The 20,748-nt window shown below is 36.7% G+C and overlaps 1 protein-coding gene across 4 annotated transcripts in view; it reads right to left on the bottom strand.

Annotated features, from left to right (window-relative positions):
- Window positions 1-225: 225 nt before the first annotated feature.
- Window positions 226-20,748, bottom strand: part of USP42 (ubiquitin specific peptidase 42) — a 77,677-nt gene continuing 57,154 nt past the window's right edge. For 2 of the 4 annotated variants that reach the window (XM_072597836.1, XM_072597835.1), the window contains exons 15-19: window positions 8,873-10,360; window positions 6,469-6,800; window positions 3,917-4,011; window positions 3,113-3,157; window positions 226-1,312 (exon numbers count right to left, since the gene is read on the bottom strand). In XM_072597836.1, coding sequence (XP_072453937.1) covers window positions 3,119-3,157; window positions 3,917-4,011; window positions 6,469-6,800; window positions 8,873-10,360 — 1,954 coding nt within the window. In that variant the 3' untranslated portion in view covers window positions 226-1,312; window positions 3,113-3,118. Of the gene's footprint in view, window positions 1,313-3,112; window positions 3,158-3,916; window positions 4,012-4,053; window positions 4,123-6,468; window positions 6,801-8,872; window positions 10,361-20,748 lie in introns of those variants that run through there. The other 2 variants (XM_072597837.1, XM_072597838.1) reach the window with 2 other exon arrangements.

Below are 20,748 nucleotides of genomic sequence, written 5' to 3'. Positions count from 1 at the left end.
ACTGGAAAACCCTTTAATCATTACTTGCACTGTAGCTGGCTTTCCCTTCCTCACTCTCGCCAACTGAAGGTCCAGCCCTGATACCAAATTAGCCTTCCTCCCCTCCAAAAAAAGGTATTCTCAAAGAATGTGTGTCACTCACTTGTTTACTTAGAACAGGACAACTAGGAAGAAGTGAAGTTGGCACGAGCAAAGCTAGAAGAGCTAAAAGAAAACACAAACCAGTGGTTTCGACTTTGCTGTATTTTATATACTGTATAAATTTTACATGCTATGTATTTACAGTGGGGCAAGTACTTTTATAATCTTTAAAAAAACAAAGATCAAACTTGAGACATCTCTGAACAACACAGACTGTATAAACCATACAGATTATTCAGATATAAACTGTATTCAATACAGTTTTCCCCACTCCATCTCCTGATGCAGGACCAGTGAATCATAAGTATATCACAGTTTGATAGCATTTCCATATTAAAAATAAAATCACAGTATGAATTTGTCTGTAACTAGAAACTTTAAGGGACCAAACTGACAACTCAGACTCCAATATTGTATAGTCAAGACAAGTGACTGTATAAAAAAGTGTTATGTAATAAAAACATACTGTAGGCTTTACAAATAAAGTTTGGGTTATACATTCATAATGTAAATGCTCATCATAACTGGTAAATTGATTGGTGTGTTTCCACAAAGTTCAGAAACAGAACTTGTCTATAAAATACATCTTCAAATCTTGAATACAACTAAAATGTGAAGCAAATTAGTTTCTAGTATCAGACATCACAGAAAACAGAGAGCTCTCTCTCTCTCTCTCTCTCTCCAAATTCTAGGTAAGAGCTTGTGAATCCTTAAATAAGTCTTTAAATTAAATATACACAGTTTTTTTCTTTTTCCTCCCTTCCCACTTCCCTCCCACCCCCTCCTCTTTAAATAATTCCATGGTTTCCTGGCTTGGTCTTGCACCAGATGTCTAACTTGGAGTAACGTTACATGAAGTACAAGTAATCAACCTGAGTCTGTAGTTAAGCAGCATTTGAGATGTTCTATTCCAGGGCATTATTTTCAATGGGATTATATACACGGTATTTTACAACGGTCAGCAGTTGTAGAAAGTTTTCATCCATTTGGATTAAGGGTAATTAAGAAAAAGTCTCAAGGTAAAAATTAAAAAAAAGTTCTTCCATGGTAAAATCCTGTACAGTATTTACTGAAGAAGCACCACTTATGGATTTGAACAGTTAATCATTTTCTATATTTATAAATATAATTTAAGCTGTGTTGGGGATGGCTTCAGTTGAACACTCTGAATCTGAAAGACAAGATAGTAGACTGTAGATATTAGTCATTCCAAAGACAGGAAGTTTTAGAAACAAAGAGCTTAGCTGGCTTATAGCATCAGCTCTCTCTTCTTAATACTAATGACTTATTCATGTAGTTTTTAAATTAGAAAGATCCCAAAGACTTGGAAGAAACTTCTCTCATTGAAATATTTCAACCTTCTTTGCTGTGATAACAAAACACATGCCTAAATTTTAGACAGAGAAAATGGGCGTTCTGAAGGACCCAACAGTCAAAAACATTCAGGGGTAAGCCATGTTCTGCTTCTTAAGGTCTCTACTGACAGACTGGCAAGTGTCTGCTGTCCCTGTGAACGAGTGGGAACACCACTTCCCTGTTATACCGGTGCTGTGCCCCCTTCCTTGTAGGAGACCCAACAAACCCAATAATGGCTTTACACACATAGCCAATTTTATCCTCACAGTATCCCTGTGGGAGAAGTACTACATGCATTATTAACCCTATCATACAGATGAGTAAATGGATGTTTAGAGGGTAAGCTCTTTGAGGGCAGAGACTCTTTTTGTATCCCCAGCACTTAGAGCAGCACCTGGCACATGGTAGGTGCTTAATAAATTTTTTTTATTTGCTTTTATATAATTCAGAGACTTCCCCAAGGTTAAATAGATAAGTAAAAGTTAGAGGTGGAATCTATCCCCAGCCCAAAGTCCAGTACTCTGCCATTATGCCTCTCTCTGTTGTGAAAATTTTTGAGGCCTCTTTCAAATGGCTCAACAGAAGAGATAATACTACATAAAAATTAATGCTTATGGATCTTTTCACTTAAAAAAATACCCTAACTCCCTAATGGATCAGTATTTGAAGTTTAATTTCCTAGTTAGGTATAAATGTTTCTTTTTTAAACTAAATGTCAACTTCTAAGTGGGTCACTGTCATGAGTGTTGATGAATTGGCTAGAATTCTAACATTACTAATGCTTCTTCTGGAAGAAAAAAGTACCAAAAAAACCTCATTTGAAAATGTGATTAAATTCCAAAAGAACTCTTTGCTGACTAATCATTCTATCCATCTGGCAGACTTGGGTAAAATTCATTTTCATTTTTTATACTATCATTACCTCATGGTTTAAATGTTGCTTTATGTAATCTCTATCATCCTGGGAAACGGAAGTACCACCTTCCCAGCACTACACTAAAATCAAAATCAGAGTTGAAGATCTGAACACAAAACTGAGCTCTGCTGCCCTCCAGTGCTTGTAGAAGACCTACCACCTATCCTGAGGATGGGTAGGAGAGGAATGTGAGATGCAGCAACTTGGTCTGTGGCTGAGAATTGCTAACCTAAATGTGTTAGGCTTTTACAAAGATGCTGCTCATGTGTGTCAAGCGATCCAGTTCTCTGAGGAACAGTTTTCCTTCGTGACTGTCCGTGTCTAATTCTTGAAAACTCAATGCAGAATAAAGGCATGAACTACTTTCTAGTCACTGCCTTTCTCTGGCCTCAAAAGATTTAGTAATCTTATAAAACGGCTAAAATTCTCTACCAGTTTTATGTAGCTAAAAAAGCAGCCCCTCAGATCTAATTTCTGCGAGCCCATATGTATTATCCACCTTTTCTAAGGTCATAGTAACAGCATAACAGCACACATAATTAAGTAATGGATATATGAATAAAATCAATACCACCACCTGAGCTACCTGTCATCTTTAAAGTCACAGTGAAATAACTCCAACTACTGCCTTCCTCATTATAGTTCTATCCTTATTAATTTAAAAACAAATAGCCACATACAAATATGAAAACAGCTTACCGGTAACTAGTGTATTTTTTCTTTTGAGGATGAGTTTTCATTCACCTAGGAAAAAGTAGGGGGTAGGAAACATTTTTATAATTTGGTTTGATGAAGTCTTAGTCATCCATGCTACACATTTATGTGCAGTGATAACATTTTCAATCAACCACCTAGCTTAATGTTAACTGCAGTAAATAAACCCTTTAAGATTTTAAACAAGTAGTTACTGACAATTAGTATCTATTTTATAAAACAATTCATTTATTTCCTCTTTCAAAAAAAACCACAAAGACTAAAAATCAAAGGTTTTGCTTGATAGTTTAGTGGCTTTTGAACCAAAATGTGATTGTCCCCAAGGAAGAAATCAAGTACAGAATACACATTTAAAATAACAAATGGTAATGAATTGTAATAGTACAGATCCCAGGTCAAAAGTCATTCATCAGAGAATCAGTTTAATGTACTCAGAGAACGATTCAAAGGAGAAAGGCAAAAATGATCCATGTACCACGATGAAGGGCTTAAAAGGCATGAAAGACAGATAATGAAAAAGAGAAGGTCCATCCTCAGCTCTGTCACTGCAAGGCCAAACTGGCATCCCTTCCATTCCCAAGTCTGGGCAGGACCAGGAAAGGGGCACTGGTGTCTCAGTCTGGGTTTCTACCTTAAAGCTCTTGGTAACAAATCAATCACCAGTTGCAGTCAGATTAAGGGTAACATAAGATTAACAATTTAGAAGAAATGCAAAGAAATTTCTTTTAAAATGCTCTGATCCATGCTACTAAATAAGAAACAAAACATTTTTGTTAGTATTTCACATACTTTCCATCTAGATTCATCTGTACTTGTAGAACTGTCATCCAGCTGTTTACTGGAAACCTTCTGACTGTGGTCCTTATGAGAGGGGAGGTCTTTAGCTGAAACATGAACATTTTTACATTGACGTAGAATTCCTTTAAGTCAGTGACATGATAAGCAGATGAACAAACTCATCTCCCTGTTTTCCTGCTTAATACTGGCATACTAAACTGTGGGCAAAAAAGGAATCAAATGAGTTCACTGATCACTAATACTTTACATTTTAATATAAACTCAACAATTAGTTTTGTTTTTAAAAGAAAAAAATCTGCTTCAGCCTTTATTTTTCAGCTAGAGATTCTGATCTGCCATATTGCTCTCCATAAACTTCTCTGTAATAATCCTCTTGAATATTGTCAAGCACCTTCCCAGGAGAAGTTACAGTGAATTTCCTGTATGTTATTTACTGGTCCTCTGTAAATGTAATGGGTTTTTGTTTATTTTTTTGTTACCACCCCTTGTATTGTGCTTCTCAGTCTTCAAATCTTCCTAACCGGACTGCTAATCCTCCTCTTTGAGAACTGGGAAATATGTCTTCTATTTATCTTGTAACAGTCTCCTTCCCCCCAGCTTTCCCTCTCCCTCCGCTCCCCCACCCAGCACACAAAGCACACAGTACAGTAACATATCATCCATCTGTAGCACAGCTGAAAACAAAAAGAAAGCAAAAAAGCTCTTGAGCAGCCAAAATAGATATCACAAAGTTCATGCATCTTGCTCATGGAGAGGTACGTCAGGCCCACCCTTGAGCCTATTTATTGTCAAATTACATAGACTGAAATTCTAACAAGCTTCATTATATAGTTTCTATGCCACCACAGAATAGAAGCAGCAACTTAAAGGGGGTAAGGTGGGTGTTACAGGTAGACATGTTGACAATATCAAAAAGTGGGAGCTGATAGCATGGGAAAAAGGAAAAAATATAACAAGCAGATACAGTAAATCAAAAAGCACAGCAATCTGGGTCCATTAATATAGCAGCAAATGACCCTATACACCTTAACAGGCCCTGGTGGCATCACTGGAACACACCACAGTATAATTAATTGATGTTCCTAATGATAAGCCATTGTGACCAATGGTCTAAACAGTGGTTACTATGCTTTGGCAGCAGTGACAGAATTGGCTTTCAAGGCAGGAAGCTCTAGGTCCAAGTTTCGCTTCTGACTCATGCTGGCTGAGTGACCCCAAGCAAGTGACATTAACCTCTAAGGCTCCAGTGACTCTAAAGACTGTATGTTGTGCAGAGAAGGGGCCAACCGGCTCTGGTGGAGCAAGCTTTTACCCAGAGGATTCTCTGCACCAAGGAAATCACAGATCTAATTCCTACCTTTACATTCTGTTTAAAGTGGCAAGGAAGCATGTAATTAATATACTTCAAAATGAGAGTTCTTCACCTTTTAGTGTGTCATGGAATCCTAGGGCAGTCTATTGATGCCTCTGGATGCCTTCTCAGGATAATTTTTTAAAATCCATAAATGAAAGAAATGATGAACTTCAGATAGAAATTAATGAAAATAAAGACATAATTTTTCCTATCAAAAGTCACAGAGCCCCTGATATCTATAGAGCCCCAGTTAAGAACTCCTACTACAGAAGAACTTCTGCAAAATATGACTAAAATTTTGAAAATCTTTGATACTTTAGGGGTCTGCAGACCTTCAGCTATCTGGAAATATCTTTTATTGAGAATTATTCAATCCTTGAAGGTTTTGTATAGCTGAGGTTTTGCTACACACAGATTTTCAATAAATGCTGCTTGTTTAGGAATGAAAAGTAACCATACACAGCAAGTATTATATTGTACAACTAAGCAACAAACAGGTTAAAATCACAAAAGAAGAATCCCTTCCATGGAAAATAAATTTAGTGTGGCAAAAAGGCCAGAGAGATAAACTAGGCCATTCCAACAATGGGCACTATTATATGGTATATCCTAATTGATTAAGGAAGCTTAGGGCATAATTCTTGGTTCAAACCCCAAAGGAGTGATCTACCAAAGATATAAAGTCCAAAGAGTAACAGGTACAATACTGGTTCCAGTAATCAGAAAGAAAAAAAAACATACAGAACACTAAACACAGACTTAAAGTAATTTTTTAAAGGCCAATAGCAATGTCCAATCATTCTGCCTTCTCCCTCTCTACCCACCCCCCTTTGCCCCCATGACTATGTTGAACACACATGCTCACATGACAGCTATACACAGGCATTACTATAATGATGTGCTCCTTCACAGCTAAGTCATAATCTACGGAAACGCTGCTCCAAAGAATGCTGCTTTATTTCAGTGGTTATTCATATTGAACACTATTGCTATAGCACCAGGAATGGTTCAAGAAAACACAGGAATGACTGGAGAAGGGGAAAAGTCTTCTAACAGCCCACATTATTAAAAGGAACTATGAAATGTCAAGTCATACAGATACCTAACACAAGCACTTTCTCAACAGCTATAGATTTTCTTTAATTTAAAATAAAATTCTTCATTCTTAACTCCTAATGTTTCCCCTTACCCTGGCCATACTCAGCTGGGTGACATTTATGATCCTGGCTTTCCATTCTTAAGGGTTTGGTTTTCTCAGGGTGATCATCATCTTCCTCATGAGAAAGTTTATTAGATCTCGGGTAGTTCTCAGATGGAAAGCCATCTTTGCTGGGAGATTTGTCCTTTTTCTCCCAGGTTTTATCAGTCTCAGAGCAGGAAGCCTTGAGTACATGAAGATCTGAATGTTCAATATAGTCCTCTGATTTTTTTGCATGTTTCTTCTTTTTCTTCTTCTTCTTTTTATGTTTGCGAAGGTCAGCTTTGGAATTGACTACAGAAAGATCCAAATCCTGATGATGCCTGCAGGAATTAAAAGCCAGAGGGAAAAAAATCACTTCAAAAGAACATGGTGTATTGAGAGTGCTAGACCTTCTTAGGGACAGTAGATGAATACGGTGGGTAGAATCCTGATTGCATTAAGTGTGCTTTCCTGATGATAATTTAAGAGCCAAATGGGATAAGGTGATCTGCTAGGTACACCAAATGCAACTAATAATAAAATAATATTATCTTTATGCTTGGTTACTATGTAATATGCATAACAAAATCGACTCCAACGAAGGTTCTGATGCTTTTCTGTGAAACTAATGGTTACAGAAGACAGGGCTGAAAGCTGCTTTGCCCAACGCTTCAGGCACATCCAAAGGCATTATTACTTTAACACTACCATGTTCATCCATCTAACTGCTAGTATTTATGATTATCTCTTTATAAAGTTTCAAGTTTAAAAGACAATATAAAGTCAAAAACGAAGCAACTCTTTTGCTCTCTCATCCACTTAACAAAATGCATGAAAAGATCATGTTACAAGTTCAAGAACTGTACACAACTAACGAGCTATTTTTTTAAAGCTTCACATTCCTCAATTAGATGTCTCAAATTGAGAGTGAAAAAAAAGTGAAAATAAAGGCCAAGGAAACAAATGACAGATCAGTTTTGAACCACCAAACAAATGTCAAAAATACAGCATGTGTCTTCCAAAAAAAGAACGTGCTTGCTAACAAGGGAGGGTCCAACACTTCTCTCCTACATTGCTAAATCTTTAAGTTTTAGATAAATTTGAAAAGAAAAACAAGAGCCCTTGGGAAAGAAAATATTCACTTCACACTCCCACAACTGAAGAAGAACTTCAGTGCTATCATTCCAGTTTCTATATAAAAGTTCCAATTTTTCAAAGTAACCTGCACATTTACTGTCAGTGGAGTTGTAGAAAATAAATTAAACCAAGAAGTCAATGAGATTTCTGAAGGTGTTTTAACCTTCTCTGAAATAAGATGGCAATCCTGTTTGAAAAAATGAGGCTGTGAAGTTCAAAGGTTTATCACAACATCAAATTTTGTTTTGTATACTTTAAAAGTTTGGAATTCCATGAAAATATACAAAAGTCAAATTTATTTGAATATGGAAGATTCTTTCGCTTTTGTTAGGTCAGAAAAGGATGACTAACCTCCAACTAATTAATGAACTTCATTTAAAGAAAACTCCTAGAAATACAAATTAAAATAACTCTGATGTGCCACCTCACACTTCTCAGACTGGCTAATCTGACAAAACAGGAAAATGATAAATACTGGAGAAGATATGGGAAAACTGGAATACTAAATGCATTGGTGGTGGAGCTGTGAACTGATTCAATCATTCTGGAGAATAATTTGGAGCTATGCCCAAAGGGCTATAAAAATGTCCATACCCTTTGATCTAGCAATACCATTACTAGGTTTATTTCCCAAATAGATCATTAAAAAGGGAAAAGGACCCATATGTACAAAAATATTTATAGTACCTCTTTTTTGGTGGCAAAAAAGCTGGAAATTGAGGGGATGCGCATCAATGGTTGAACAAGTTGTGATATATGAATGAAATGGAATACTATTGCTCCATAAGAAATGTGAGCAGATAGGTTTCTAAAAAACCTGGACTTTCAAGAACTGATGCTGAGTAGAATGAGCAGAAACAGGAAAACACTGTACACAATAACAACAAAATTGTGCCATGACTGACTGTTAGATTTAGCACTTCTGAGCAAGGCAATGATCTAAGATCATTCCAAAAGACTCATGATGGAAGATGCTGTCCACATACAGAGAAAGGACTACAGGCTCTGAATGCAGTTAAGAAGCATGCTATTTTCTCTTTCTTTTGTTTTTTCTTTTTCGTGGTTTTTCCCTTTTGTTCTGATTCTTCTTCCACAACATGACTAATGTGAAAATATATTTAATATGATAATACATGTATAGCCTATATCAGATTACATGCCATCTTGGAGAGGGGGAAGTGGAGGAAAGGCGGGAAATTTTAAACTCAAAATCTTAAAGCGAATGTTTAAAACGAAATTACAAAGAAAAAGAAAATCCACACCACCACATACTTACTTGCGAGCTCTGTGTTTGTCTTTGGATTTCTTTTTCTTTTTCGATTTTTTGTGCTTCTTTACTTTCGGCTCTTCTAATGGCTCATTTTGCAAGGGTTTGGGGATTTTCTTTTCTAAGTCACTGTCATTATTTTCTATGCTATCATATTTCCTTTTCCTCATTTTTACAATTTCATGCTCATGAAACTGACTACAAAGATTTGAACTGTTTTCTTCAAGTGCAATTTTGTCATGAGAGTATTTTTCAGGATGTTGAGGAAGAGATGAACCATGGGACAAGTCTACTTTATTAATGTTTGAGTGATGCCTTTCTTTCTCTTTAGGAGCTGGCTCATGAACCCATTTGCTTTTATAATAGTCCTTGTGTGATCTACTACTGTACTGACTTGCTTTGTCATATTCTCGATCACTGTGAGATGGCTTCCACTCTCTACCATCCCTTGAAGAATAAGAATAATAATCATTGTAATATCTATATTTATCCCATCTTCTCGTTCCTTCTGGATAATATTTCTCCCGACTCCAAGACTGCTCACTTTTAGAATGATAGTATCTACCCCTTTCCTGATCAGATTTTCCTCTACTTCTGGACTGATAATGATTATGTTTTCCTAAGGATCTACTGTCAGGGCTGCTGCTTTCATTATGAAAAGGTTTGTATTTGCTTCCATTGCAGTGTTCTGATTTGTGGCGGCCCTTTTTTGTCCTCTCTTTGCTATAAGAAACCCTTTTTTTGTAATGATGGGTCTCTGTTTTGCTCCTACTTTGCTTTGTTCGTTCTCCACTGGAAGAATGATCTCTTCGGTTATGATGATGCCCTTTGTCCACCTTTCTGGGGCTACCACCTTTTTCCTTAACTGGAGAATTACTCTGAACTTTTTGTCTAACTTTGTTTTCTTCACATCGTTCACTATTACTTTGTTCAGTGTTCCCTTTTGAATAATGATTATCTACAATTTTATCTAACTGGGTAGCAGACAGTTCATTAGTAGAAATGTCTATACTTTTAGAAAGGTCCTTTGTTTCTTTGCATTTTTCAGTACTAATAAATACTAAGAGTTTATTACTATCACATTCAGTGTCAAAATTATTTGAGGGAGTTTGGCTCAATTTTTCCACTGTGTCCACTGATGCAGAGCTCAGCGAATTCTCCTTTATTGTTCCCTTTATTTCTTGGGGTAGTTTAATCTTTTCATCTGTGAAATTCCCAGGATCACACTGTTTGGGAAATTGATCATCTCCAATGGCTTTCTTGTTAGCATTACAATGACCAATGATATTGGGAATAGATTCCTCTGGTTTTGCTATAATACTTTCAGGAATTTCTTCTTTGGTAGCAATGACATCCAAGGGTGGAAAGGCATTCTTTATTTTGCAACTAAGACTTGAAGGAACTTTGTCTAGTTGTTCATAGGAAGCTGAACTGTTGCTACCAATCACAAGTTCTGTACCATGTTCTTCTTCAGGCGGTTTCTCATTTCCAGTTGAACTACACCAAAACAAAAAAAGAAAAAGGAATGGAAAAAAAGAAAATTAGCTTGAAGTGAAATTTCCATAGAATCAAACATAAACACACACATTCAAAAAACATGGGTATACTTATGTTAGTTTTGGACTAAAAACTGTTTGTGCCCTTAGAAAAAGAAACTATTTAAAAATATCAGTTTATAAAATCTATTATAGTAAAACACGCTTAAGCTCAACATAAGGGCTATTATCTTTAGCTACTTCAAGATTTTGGTACATAATGTTTTATTGAGCTCCACCCCAGTTTTGGCCACAATAAATTCTAGAATTCCACTATTTCCAAATATCCTTTATTTGTAGTAAAATTTTATTCAATTTGTTAAATTGTGCCTATCAGAAAGAATCAAGTGACCTGAGATGCATATTTTTTCCCACTATGCCGAATATTTTAGGGCCGGTGATTTTTACCAGAATTTCAGAGATAAAGTTCTCTCAATTAACAACAACTTAAACTTCAATGGGTCTCCAATCTCATTAATTTGGGTACTCGTTCTAACAGGGTAAATCATAAGCCCTCAATATCTTCTCTTCCTGTAAAAGTCCCATCCCTGAACTCTGTTAAATTTTTATGTCCTTGGGACCTTCTTCCTCTGTATTTCTTGACATCATATAAATACAAAATAACATGTGAGCTACTATCTTGCCCATGTGGGTAGCTATATTTCACATTTGTTTTATCCTTAAATTTCATTTTTTTAAATTAACAAAAAGGAGAAAGCCAAAACCAAAACTCTTCTAAGAACCACGCACATTCAAGGAAAACAAATTCTTGCTTTGGCCATGTCCAAAAAAAGTGTCCATTTGAACACTAAATCTATCACTTCTCTCTCTGAAGATAAACTGTGTTCTTTGCCTTCTGTGCTCTGGAATTCTGTTTGATCACTGCACTGATCAGAGTTCCTGAAGACTTCCAAACTTTAGGATGTTGCTGTGTTACAAAGGTTCTCCTGGTTCTGCTCAACTCTGCATTTGTATGTCTAATCTTACCAGGATCCTCTCATTACATTCATAAACCATAATTTGTTTAGTCAATCGCTGATTGATAGGCATCCCTTTCATTTCCAGTTCTTTACCATCACCAGAACAATTACAGATATTTGTGTACATATATAATAGCTAACATCTGTATAGTCCTTACTATGTGCTAAGCACAATTATCTCATTTGAGTGTCACAACTCTGGGAGATAGGTGCTGTTATCCCCATTTTACAATGAGGAAACTGAGGCCAAGGTTAAGTGTCCAGGGTCACACAGCTAATAAGTGTTTGAGGCCAGATCTGAACTCATACCTTACTGATTCCAGGCCCAATACTCTATCAATTGAACCACCTAGCTGCTTCCCATTGGATCTTTTCCTCTTTCTTTGATCTCTTTGGAGTACAGGCCTCATAGCAGTATTGCTGGGTCAAAGATCATACATAGTTTAGTGACTATGGAAGCAGAGTTTCAAATTGTTTTTCAGAGTGAAAAATTTCGGAGTGACCAATTCACAGCTCCACATTAACGTACGTTAATGCGTCAGGTGTCTTACAGCCCCTACAACATTAACCATTTTCTTTTTTGCTAACTTTGAACAAGTGAGAGAAGGAACTTCAAAGCTGCTTTAATTTGTATTTATCTAATTAGTGATTTGGAGCATTTTTCCTATAGCTATTGATTGCTTGGATTTCTTCCTCAGAAACCATCTATTTAATATCCTCCGATCATCTCCCAGCTGAGGGAACAGCTCTCATTCTTACAGATCTGAATCACATTCTTCACAGGCCTTAGAAACGAGATCCTTAGAAGAGAAGCTTGCTATAGGATTTCTTCCCTTTACTTATCTGCTGCCCTTCTCATTTTAGCTACATTGGTCCTATTTGTATAAAAACGTAAGAAAAAATTTTGTATAATCAAAAGTGCTCATTTTATCTTCCACGATCCTCCCTATGTCTTGTTTAGTCTTCCCCAACAACAGATTTGACAAATATTTCTTCTTTGCCCTCTGTGTTGTCAACCTTTATGTTTGTGACCAGTCCCCCTTCTCAGATGACATCCTTTACATGACTTCCCTTGCACAATTCTTCACTGATAATGGGTTGTTTATTCATATCACACACACACACACACACACACACACACACACACACACACATACACACACACACCTCTATTACCATTTGGATTATATGCAACTTTAATTTTTCAGAGACTAAAATGTTTCTTGTCTGGAAGCCATAGAGAACCACAAGCAGTATATTACTGGTTTTTTTTTTCAAAAGCTGAATCTTCATTTCAAGGATTCATTAAAAGCACTCCACCTTTTCCAAAGGCAATATATACATACATGCATACACATGTACATATGTATATACACACACACACACACACACACACCTATGTCACTCTGTCCAATTTCAAATTAGACTGTGAACTTCTTAAGAACAAGGACCAGGGGTGGAGCCAAGACGGCAGCATGACAGCATGCACTCTCTAGAGCATGGTGACCAAGCCCAGCCAAATACCTAAACAAAACGGCTCTAAACAAATTCTGGAGCTGCAGAACTCACAGAAAGACAGAATGAAACAAATCGCTGGCCCAAGACAGCCTGGAAGGTCACCGGCAAGTGTCTATCGTGCCATGCCAGGAGCAGAGCAGAGTCTAGTGGGGGCTGCACCAGCACAGAGGGGACCTGAGCAGATGCTTGGGGAGACTGAATCTCTCACATCTGTGGCAATTTCCAGACTTCTAGACACCAAAATCCCCAAACCCCAAGGACAAACTGGAAGGTCAGTGGGAAATGCCTGTGGGACCAGTGCAGCTACAGCCACTGTATCTGGAGCTCTAGATCACCACATTGTGGGGGGATAGAGTAGCTGACAGTACACCCCCTACCCCATCTAGAAGCAGAGAACTACCTTGACAAAGAGTTCAAAAGTCAAGTAAATGCCTAGGGAAATGAGCAAAAACCAGGAAAAATAATCAGACTGCAGAATCTTACTTTGGAGATAAAGATGAGCAAAGAATGCAAACAGAAGAAAACAAAGTCAAAGCTCCTCCATCAAAAGCCTCTAAGAAAAATATGAATTGGTCTCATGCCATGGAGGAGCTTAAAAGGGATTTTCAAAATCAAGTAAGAGAAGTAGAGCAAAAACTAGGAAGAGAAATGAGAGTGAAGCAAGAAAATTATGAAAAACAAATCAACTGCTTGCTAAAGGAAACCCAAACAAATGCTGAAGAAAATAACACTTTAAAAAATAGACTAACCCAAATGGCAAAAGAGATCCAAAGAGCCAATGAGGAAAAGAAGGCCCTAAAAAGCAGAACTGGCCAGATGGAAAAGGAGGTCCAAAAGCTCACTGAAGAAAATAATTCCTTAAAGATTAGAATGGAGCAGATGGAAGGTGATGACTTCATGAAAAATCATGAAATTATAAAACAAAACCAAAGGAATGAAAAAATAGCAAATAATGTGAAATATCTCACTGGAAAAACTGACCTAAAAAACAGATCCTGGAGATACAATTTAAAAATTATGGGACTACTGGAAAGTCATGATAAAAAAAAAAAAAAGAGTCTAGACATCATCTTTCAAGAAATTATCAAGGAAAACTGCCCTGATATTCTAGAACCAGAGGGCAAAATAAATATTGAAAGAATCCACTGATCACCTCCTGAAAGAGATCTGAAAGAGAAACTCTAAGGAATATTGCAGCCAAATTCCAGAGCTCCCAGGTCAAGGAGAAAATATTGCAAGCAGCCAGAAAGAAACAATTCAAATATTGTAGAAATACAATCAGGATAACACAAGATCTAGCAGCTTCTTTCTACATTAAGGGATCACAGGGCTTGTAATATGATATTCCAGAAGTCAAAGGAGCTAGTATTAAAACCAAGAATCACCTATCCAGCAAAACTGAGTATAATACTTCAGGGGAAAAATTGTCATTCAGTGAAATAGAGGACTTTGAAGCATTCTTGACGAAAAGACCAGAGCTAAATAGAAAATCTGACTTTCAAACACAAGAATCAAGAGAAGCATGAAAAGGTAAACAGGAAAGAGAAATCATAAGGGACTTACTAAAGCTGAACTGTTTACATTCCTACAGGGAAAGACAGTATTTGTAACTCTTGAGACTTTTCTTAGTATTTGGGTAGTTGGAGGGATTATATATACATATAGATAGAGGGCACAGGGTGAATAGGAAGGGATGATATCTAAAAAAAATAAAATTAAGGGGTAAGAGAGGAATATATTGGGAGAAAGGGAATGGGGCAAATTATCTCTCACATAAAAGATGCAAGAAAAAGCTTTTTCAATGGAAGGGAAGAGAGGGGAGGTGAGAGAGAAAAAGTGAAGCTTACTCTCATCACATTTGGCTTAAGGAGGGAATAACATGCATACTCAATTTGCTATGAAAATCTGTCTTACACTACAGGAAAGTAGGGGAGAAGGGGATAAGTAGGGGGTGGGAGGATGACAGAAGGGAGGGCAAATGGGAGGAGGGGGTAATTAGAAGTAAATACTTTTGAGGAGGGATAGGGTCAAAAGAGAGAACAGAATAAATGGGGGCAGAATAAGATGGAGGAAAATATAGTTAGCCTTTCACAACATGACTTTTATGGAAGTCTTTTGCATAACTACATATGTATAACATATATCGAATTGCTTGCCTTCTCAGTGGGGATGAGTGGAGAAGGAGGAAGGGAGAGAAGTTGGAACTCAAAAGTTTTAAAAATGTATGTTAAAAATTGTTTTTACATGCAACTGGGAAATAAGATACACAGGCAATGTGACACAGAAATCTATCTTGCACTCCAAGAAAATAGAGGGGATGGGGTTAAGAGAAGGGAGTGTGTGACAGAAGAGAGGGCAGATTGGGGGGCAGGAGTAATCAGAATGCACACTGTCTTGGGATGGGCAGAGGAGAGAGATGGGGAGGAAATTTGGAACTCACAATCTTGTGGAAATGAATGTTGAAAACTAAAAACAAATAAATTAGGAAAAAATGAATAAAAAAAAAGAAAATCAACTACACAAACAAATTACTAATAGGCACATTCATTCTATCCAAAAAAGAACTGTTTTCAATTCAAAAGACAGGTATTATGGACCTACCATATGCAAAGCATTGTGTGACATTGTGGATCTCAAAGGTAAAAGTATCTCCTGCTATAAAATAATTTACATTCTATTCAGGGGGCCCAAAGCATATTCACAAACACTAAAGGGCTGCAAAGGAGAGATAAGGTAAGTGATCTAGGAACATTTGAGGAGAGAACACTAACAGTTGTATAAGTGAGGCCAAGGATGGCTATGCAAAAGAGGCATGAGTCACAAATACTAGTTCCCCACTTTTTTATACCTCTGCATCTGCTGAGAAAACTGAAGCCTCAAGTCCAAGCTCTAGGCTGCCACAGTCCTTAAGCACAATCTCCAGAATCATTCCAGGTCAGCAGACTGGTCTTTCATTTTTTTTTTTTTCTAATTTTTCCTCAAGACCTTCTGATAGATATGTGGAAATACCTTTCTGGAGAAGCCTTGAAGGTAGCTTTGCTCTGATTGAAATTCTTCTTTTATGGTCAAACATTAAGTACAGTAGGATTTGATGTATTTGGTTTGTTATAGAATGTCATTTGCTAAACCCTGACTGCTTATTTCTTACTTACCACACCTGTCCTTGGTGTATATGGAGATTATTTTTGCAAAAGTTTTGTAAAGCTAGGAACATGGGCATAAAAGTTAGCCAACAAATGCTATTTTTCGGTCACTTTTTAAAAAATGTTTATAATTTTTTTTCTAAGAACTTCTCTCAGAAATTTGGAACATCAATTTCTTAATTTCTTCAAAACTATATTATCTCCCAAATGTAACTCCATTTTATAAAGTTGGTTTAGTACAGTTTGCTCTCCTCATCTTTGCTTTCTTTAATGTCATTTCAACTTCTTTAAGCAATACATTCAGGAGTGTGATGTTAGAATACACAATCACTATCACTGAAGAAGGAAAATGTTTACTACAGAAGTCGTGATTGCTGTTTTCCATTATTCATCTGTTCATTATATTTCATGCTTTATTCTTAAAGGCCCTCAGGATGATCTGGATAAGATGATCTAGTCAAGCTTTCTTTAAAAGTTTTTTCTTCTATTACTTCTTGCTGTTTTATAAGGCATAATCTTCCACTATCCTCCTTACAAATGAGTTTATATTCCAATCTGATACTGCAGTTGGTTGTCACATCTCTCTGCTTGGCAAGGAAATCAAATGTTTGCTGACAGGATATTTTTGGTCTCTTTTGGTTTCCTTGGTGAGGAAACCAAATTTTTACACTGATAAAACTTCCTTGGGAAATAGGAATGGTCTGTATCAATATCTGTTCTTTTACCCATTTTACAGTATCTCATCTGAATAGATCAGGCTGGAGTTACCTCAATTTTATGCCATATATTCTAATTTTTATTCTTTTCTGTAATTATTATTGATTTTGATCTTTTGTTTTACTAAATAGAAGATGGTTTGATTACACATAGACAGCTGATTCTGAAATGACTCCAACATCAGTAACCAGTTATTTCTTGTCAATTCAAATAAATTCACTCTCTTTTGGGTGACACTACTTGCTGCTTTGCCACATGAAACACCTTTCAATTTTCTTAAAGGAAGTATTCACTTTATTCATGAGGTCTCTGGGTTAATCTACAATCCTCTGGCTTCTCTCATTTCTTACTCTTGAATCATGTTTTTCAACTTTTTTTTGCTGTCCTTCCCTATGTTATATTTATATAGAAGTCATTAAGCATTAAAGCATATACTCATATAACGACTGAATTATTTTCTGGAGTGTTTCTCTACCTTCTCCTCCCCTGCAACAGTCATAAGCCTGTGAGCAATGATTATTTCAGTGGTCTTTTTGCAGATGCTGATCATAAGCACTGCTTATCATTTGATGACCAAGCATTCCATGAAATGATGTTTCTTAATGCCTTAGGATGTTGGCTAAAATACTTTATCAACTCTTGCCTTTCCAAGAAAAACTGATAAGCTATCCTTTTATTTAGCTATGGCATTTTTTTGGTTTTCCAGTTTCCTTTATAGCAAAAATGTTATGACTGAGATGATTTAGTTCACCCAATGTTATGTCACCTCAATTACTGGACAAGGATTTTTACATTTAATACAAACAGACAAGTTAATGTTTACAGAGGGTCTAAAAACCATAACTCTTAGCACATTTCACTACTTTTTTCTGTAATTGTCACAATCGTGACAGAAGCAGAAAGGGTTACACAAGACTATTGTGTATTTTTGTTTCATGGAGAGCTATAGACTAAAGTTTTTTCCCCAACTGGTCAACTTACTTAGGATAAGACTTTCTGAATGTTGTTTTTTTCAAAGTGCTTTTTAATAACTGAGATGAGCTATGTGGTTCTGTTTTCCTCTAGGGAGAAAATGACTATATAACCACAGAGCAAAGAAAGATAACAGGGGAAGGGAAAGGGGAGACTCAAGACAAAGATCAACCAAGGTAATGTTTGCAACAATACTTAGTCATAAATAATCTGGAAAAGACCATTATTATTGCATGAACACTTTTTGGACCTGTGCTGAATTCACATTTGGCTTTGAAGTTTGACTTCATTGTTTTCTTCTGAGTTTGTCTTGATCTTTCCTGCCACCGTAATAACTTTCTATAATCAGGTCCTTTTTTGTTGTTGTTTGCTTCATTTTTCTACGTTACTTCTTCATTTTTACCTTCACGTTAAAGTTGCACTCTGCTCCCAGTGTGGAATTACACTGGGGTCCAGGCCCAACCACCACCTTGGTGAGACACACCTTTCCTGTTGCCCTCCCAAGTTGTCCTGAGCTGGGAAATAGTTTCACCTTGACCTTTTGTTGGTTCTGCTGCTCCTGAATTCGATTTGATGCATTATTTTAAAGTTGTCTGGAGGGGAATTTGGGAGAGCTCAAGAAAGTCCCTGATTTTACTTCACCATATTCTAAGAATGTTATTCCTGAACCATGTCATATTCTATGATACGCTCTGGGGAGGGTGGCTGGGCGTTGAGTGAAAGGAAAGTCATCATTACAAGTCATGAAACAAATACTATGATTTGTACATTTGACGAATACATAACCTAAAACTTATAATGAATGTTCCTGATAACTTTCCTAGTTTTTTGGGGGAAAAAATGAATGAGATATCATTCCATAATCATGACAGCATGGGTGCCGGCCTAAAATGAAACCCTGAAACATTAACTTACAGCATTAAAACACTGAATGGTGTTAGAACTAGTTTGCAAAATTAAAAGAGTTATTCAAAAGAGAGAAGTAGCTTATACCTTAGCTGACGAGAATAACTGAGAGGATGTACTAGTTAAAGAGAGAAAAACAATTTCAGAACTGACTTCACAAACATGGCAGACTGAAATTAGAATCACAATTCTGGATAAGCAAAGAGGTAGAAGAGACCTTAGAAGTTATCTAGTCATACCCCATCTCTTTTGAATGAATCCCCTATACAACATCCCCAACAAGTGCTTGCCTAGCTTTTCTTGGAACTGTTTCTGTTCCAGAGCCTACTCATTATGTTTTCTGACACATTTAATTGTTAGTAAGTTCTTTGTTAGAGTGAGCTAAAATCTGTTTGCCTATAGTTTCTACCCAGCAGTCCTAGGGAGAGAAAAATTACACAAATCTAATTATCTTCCATATGACAGCCTATTACATTTCTGAAGATGGATACCATGACTCCTCGAAGTCTTCTCTTCTACAAACTAAACAGCCATTTCAGCCATGCTTTATACAATATAGTTTCACATTCTATCACCATTTCTTTGCAAGAATGAAAAAACATTTCAACTTTGTTCTCCACCAATCTTATTTCCACTGTCATGCTTAAAATCCCTCTCTCAAAAAATCTTAAGAGAAAAAATGAAGAAACTGTTTTCATTCACAGATCCTTTAGGGAAGAACGAATTGTGTTCACTGAGATGATGCAAAACTGACTGAAAGAGCATACAAAGAATACGATATTCAGACCTCAAGTTTTCTCTTTAATATTGGCTGTAAAAATGTTAGAAATATTCTATTTCTTTCTTGAAGAAATATTATCATCATTTTGCCCAAAAGATCCTAAACCTGCCAGAAAATAAAGCAAGTGTTGTCTTAATCCATGGTCTTACTAGTTTATTGGTAGATTTTATTTTTATTTATTATTTATTTTAAATAATATCTCCCCCTTGGAAGCATAATTTACTATTTGCCAGAATTCCTGCTGAGCACTAGTGTTCTACAATTTAGTTTTGACTCTCTAGTATGTAGTCAACCAAATATTCACATGGTATTCATCCAAAGAAAAATTTAAAATCACAGAATATAAAGTCTGGAAGGAACCTTAGAACCAATTTTGTCTGAGTCCTCTCAAGAGAACTCCTAACATAAGGGAAATAAGGAACAAGAAGCCCAGATAAGCCGAGTGACTTGCACAGGGTCACACAGCTAGATGGCACCATAATGGGGGCTAGGATTCTGTGTCTCCAGATTCCCAGTCCAGCACTTTTTCTATGATAGCCCTGCTATGGAGGTGGAAGGAGGGATTAACAACAGTCCTTAGCTTTCTAAGGAAGAGCTAGTGATAAATGCTGAACCTGTTACCTTGACTGACTACAATGTCTCCTCTTGTTCTGGGTATATAAATCACCAACCTCAAGCCTGAGGAGTCCATCTTTGTTTGAGACTAACAATTCTTCATCTAGCTTGTTGCTTTTTTTACTTGCAACTCAACCTTTCAGGAAGTTCCTGAAGAACTCTATTCTACCAAGTATCCTCTTAGAAACTCAGTATAAAAGCCACGGCTGCCCCAGAGCCCCAGTGAACACCATTAACCCCTAGAGTTGGGGCCTGTTGTAGCCTAGGTATTGATCCCCCCCCAATATATCTTTCATTCTACCAGAATTAGGTTAAATTTATAAGCAAGGTTTTTAAAGGCGAAAAAATGGCTTCAGATATGATTTACCTTCTGGGCTAAAGAGTCAATCTGTGATTCATAATAACCATCTGCAATCCATTAAGCTGAATTTTTGTGAAATCAAATAAGCAGAAATCATCATTTAAAAAAAACCCAATCTGGGGGTGATCATCATGATTAGTTAGAAATTCAATATAACAGAACCAAGTGAAGAGAATACCCTCCAAGGAAAGAGGCAGTTACAAAAAATCATATGGGAAAGAAAACGCTTTTGGCCAGGAACTAGGAGATCTGGATTCTGGGCTTATCTACAACATACACCTTCAGTAAGTAATTTAACCTCTTGATCCTCAGTTCCTTCTTCTCTAAAACACGGGGCTGGAGCAGGTCATCTCTTCC

This window comes from Notamacropus eugenii, chromosome 3 (genome assembly GCF_028372415.1).
Source record: "Notamacropus eugenii isolate mMacEug1 chromosome 3, mMacEug1.pri_v2, whole genome shotgun sequence".
NCBI lineage: Eukaryota > Metazoa > Chordata > Mammalia > Diprotodontia > Macropodidae > Notamacropus > Notamacropus eugenii.
The sequence above is the reverse complement of the archived record's forward strand: the minus strand, read 5'-3'. Positions and strand labels throughout refer to the sequence as shown.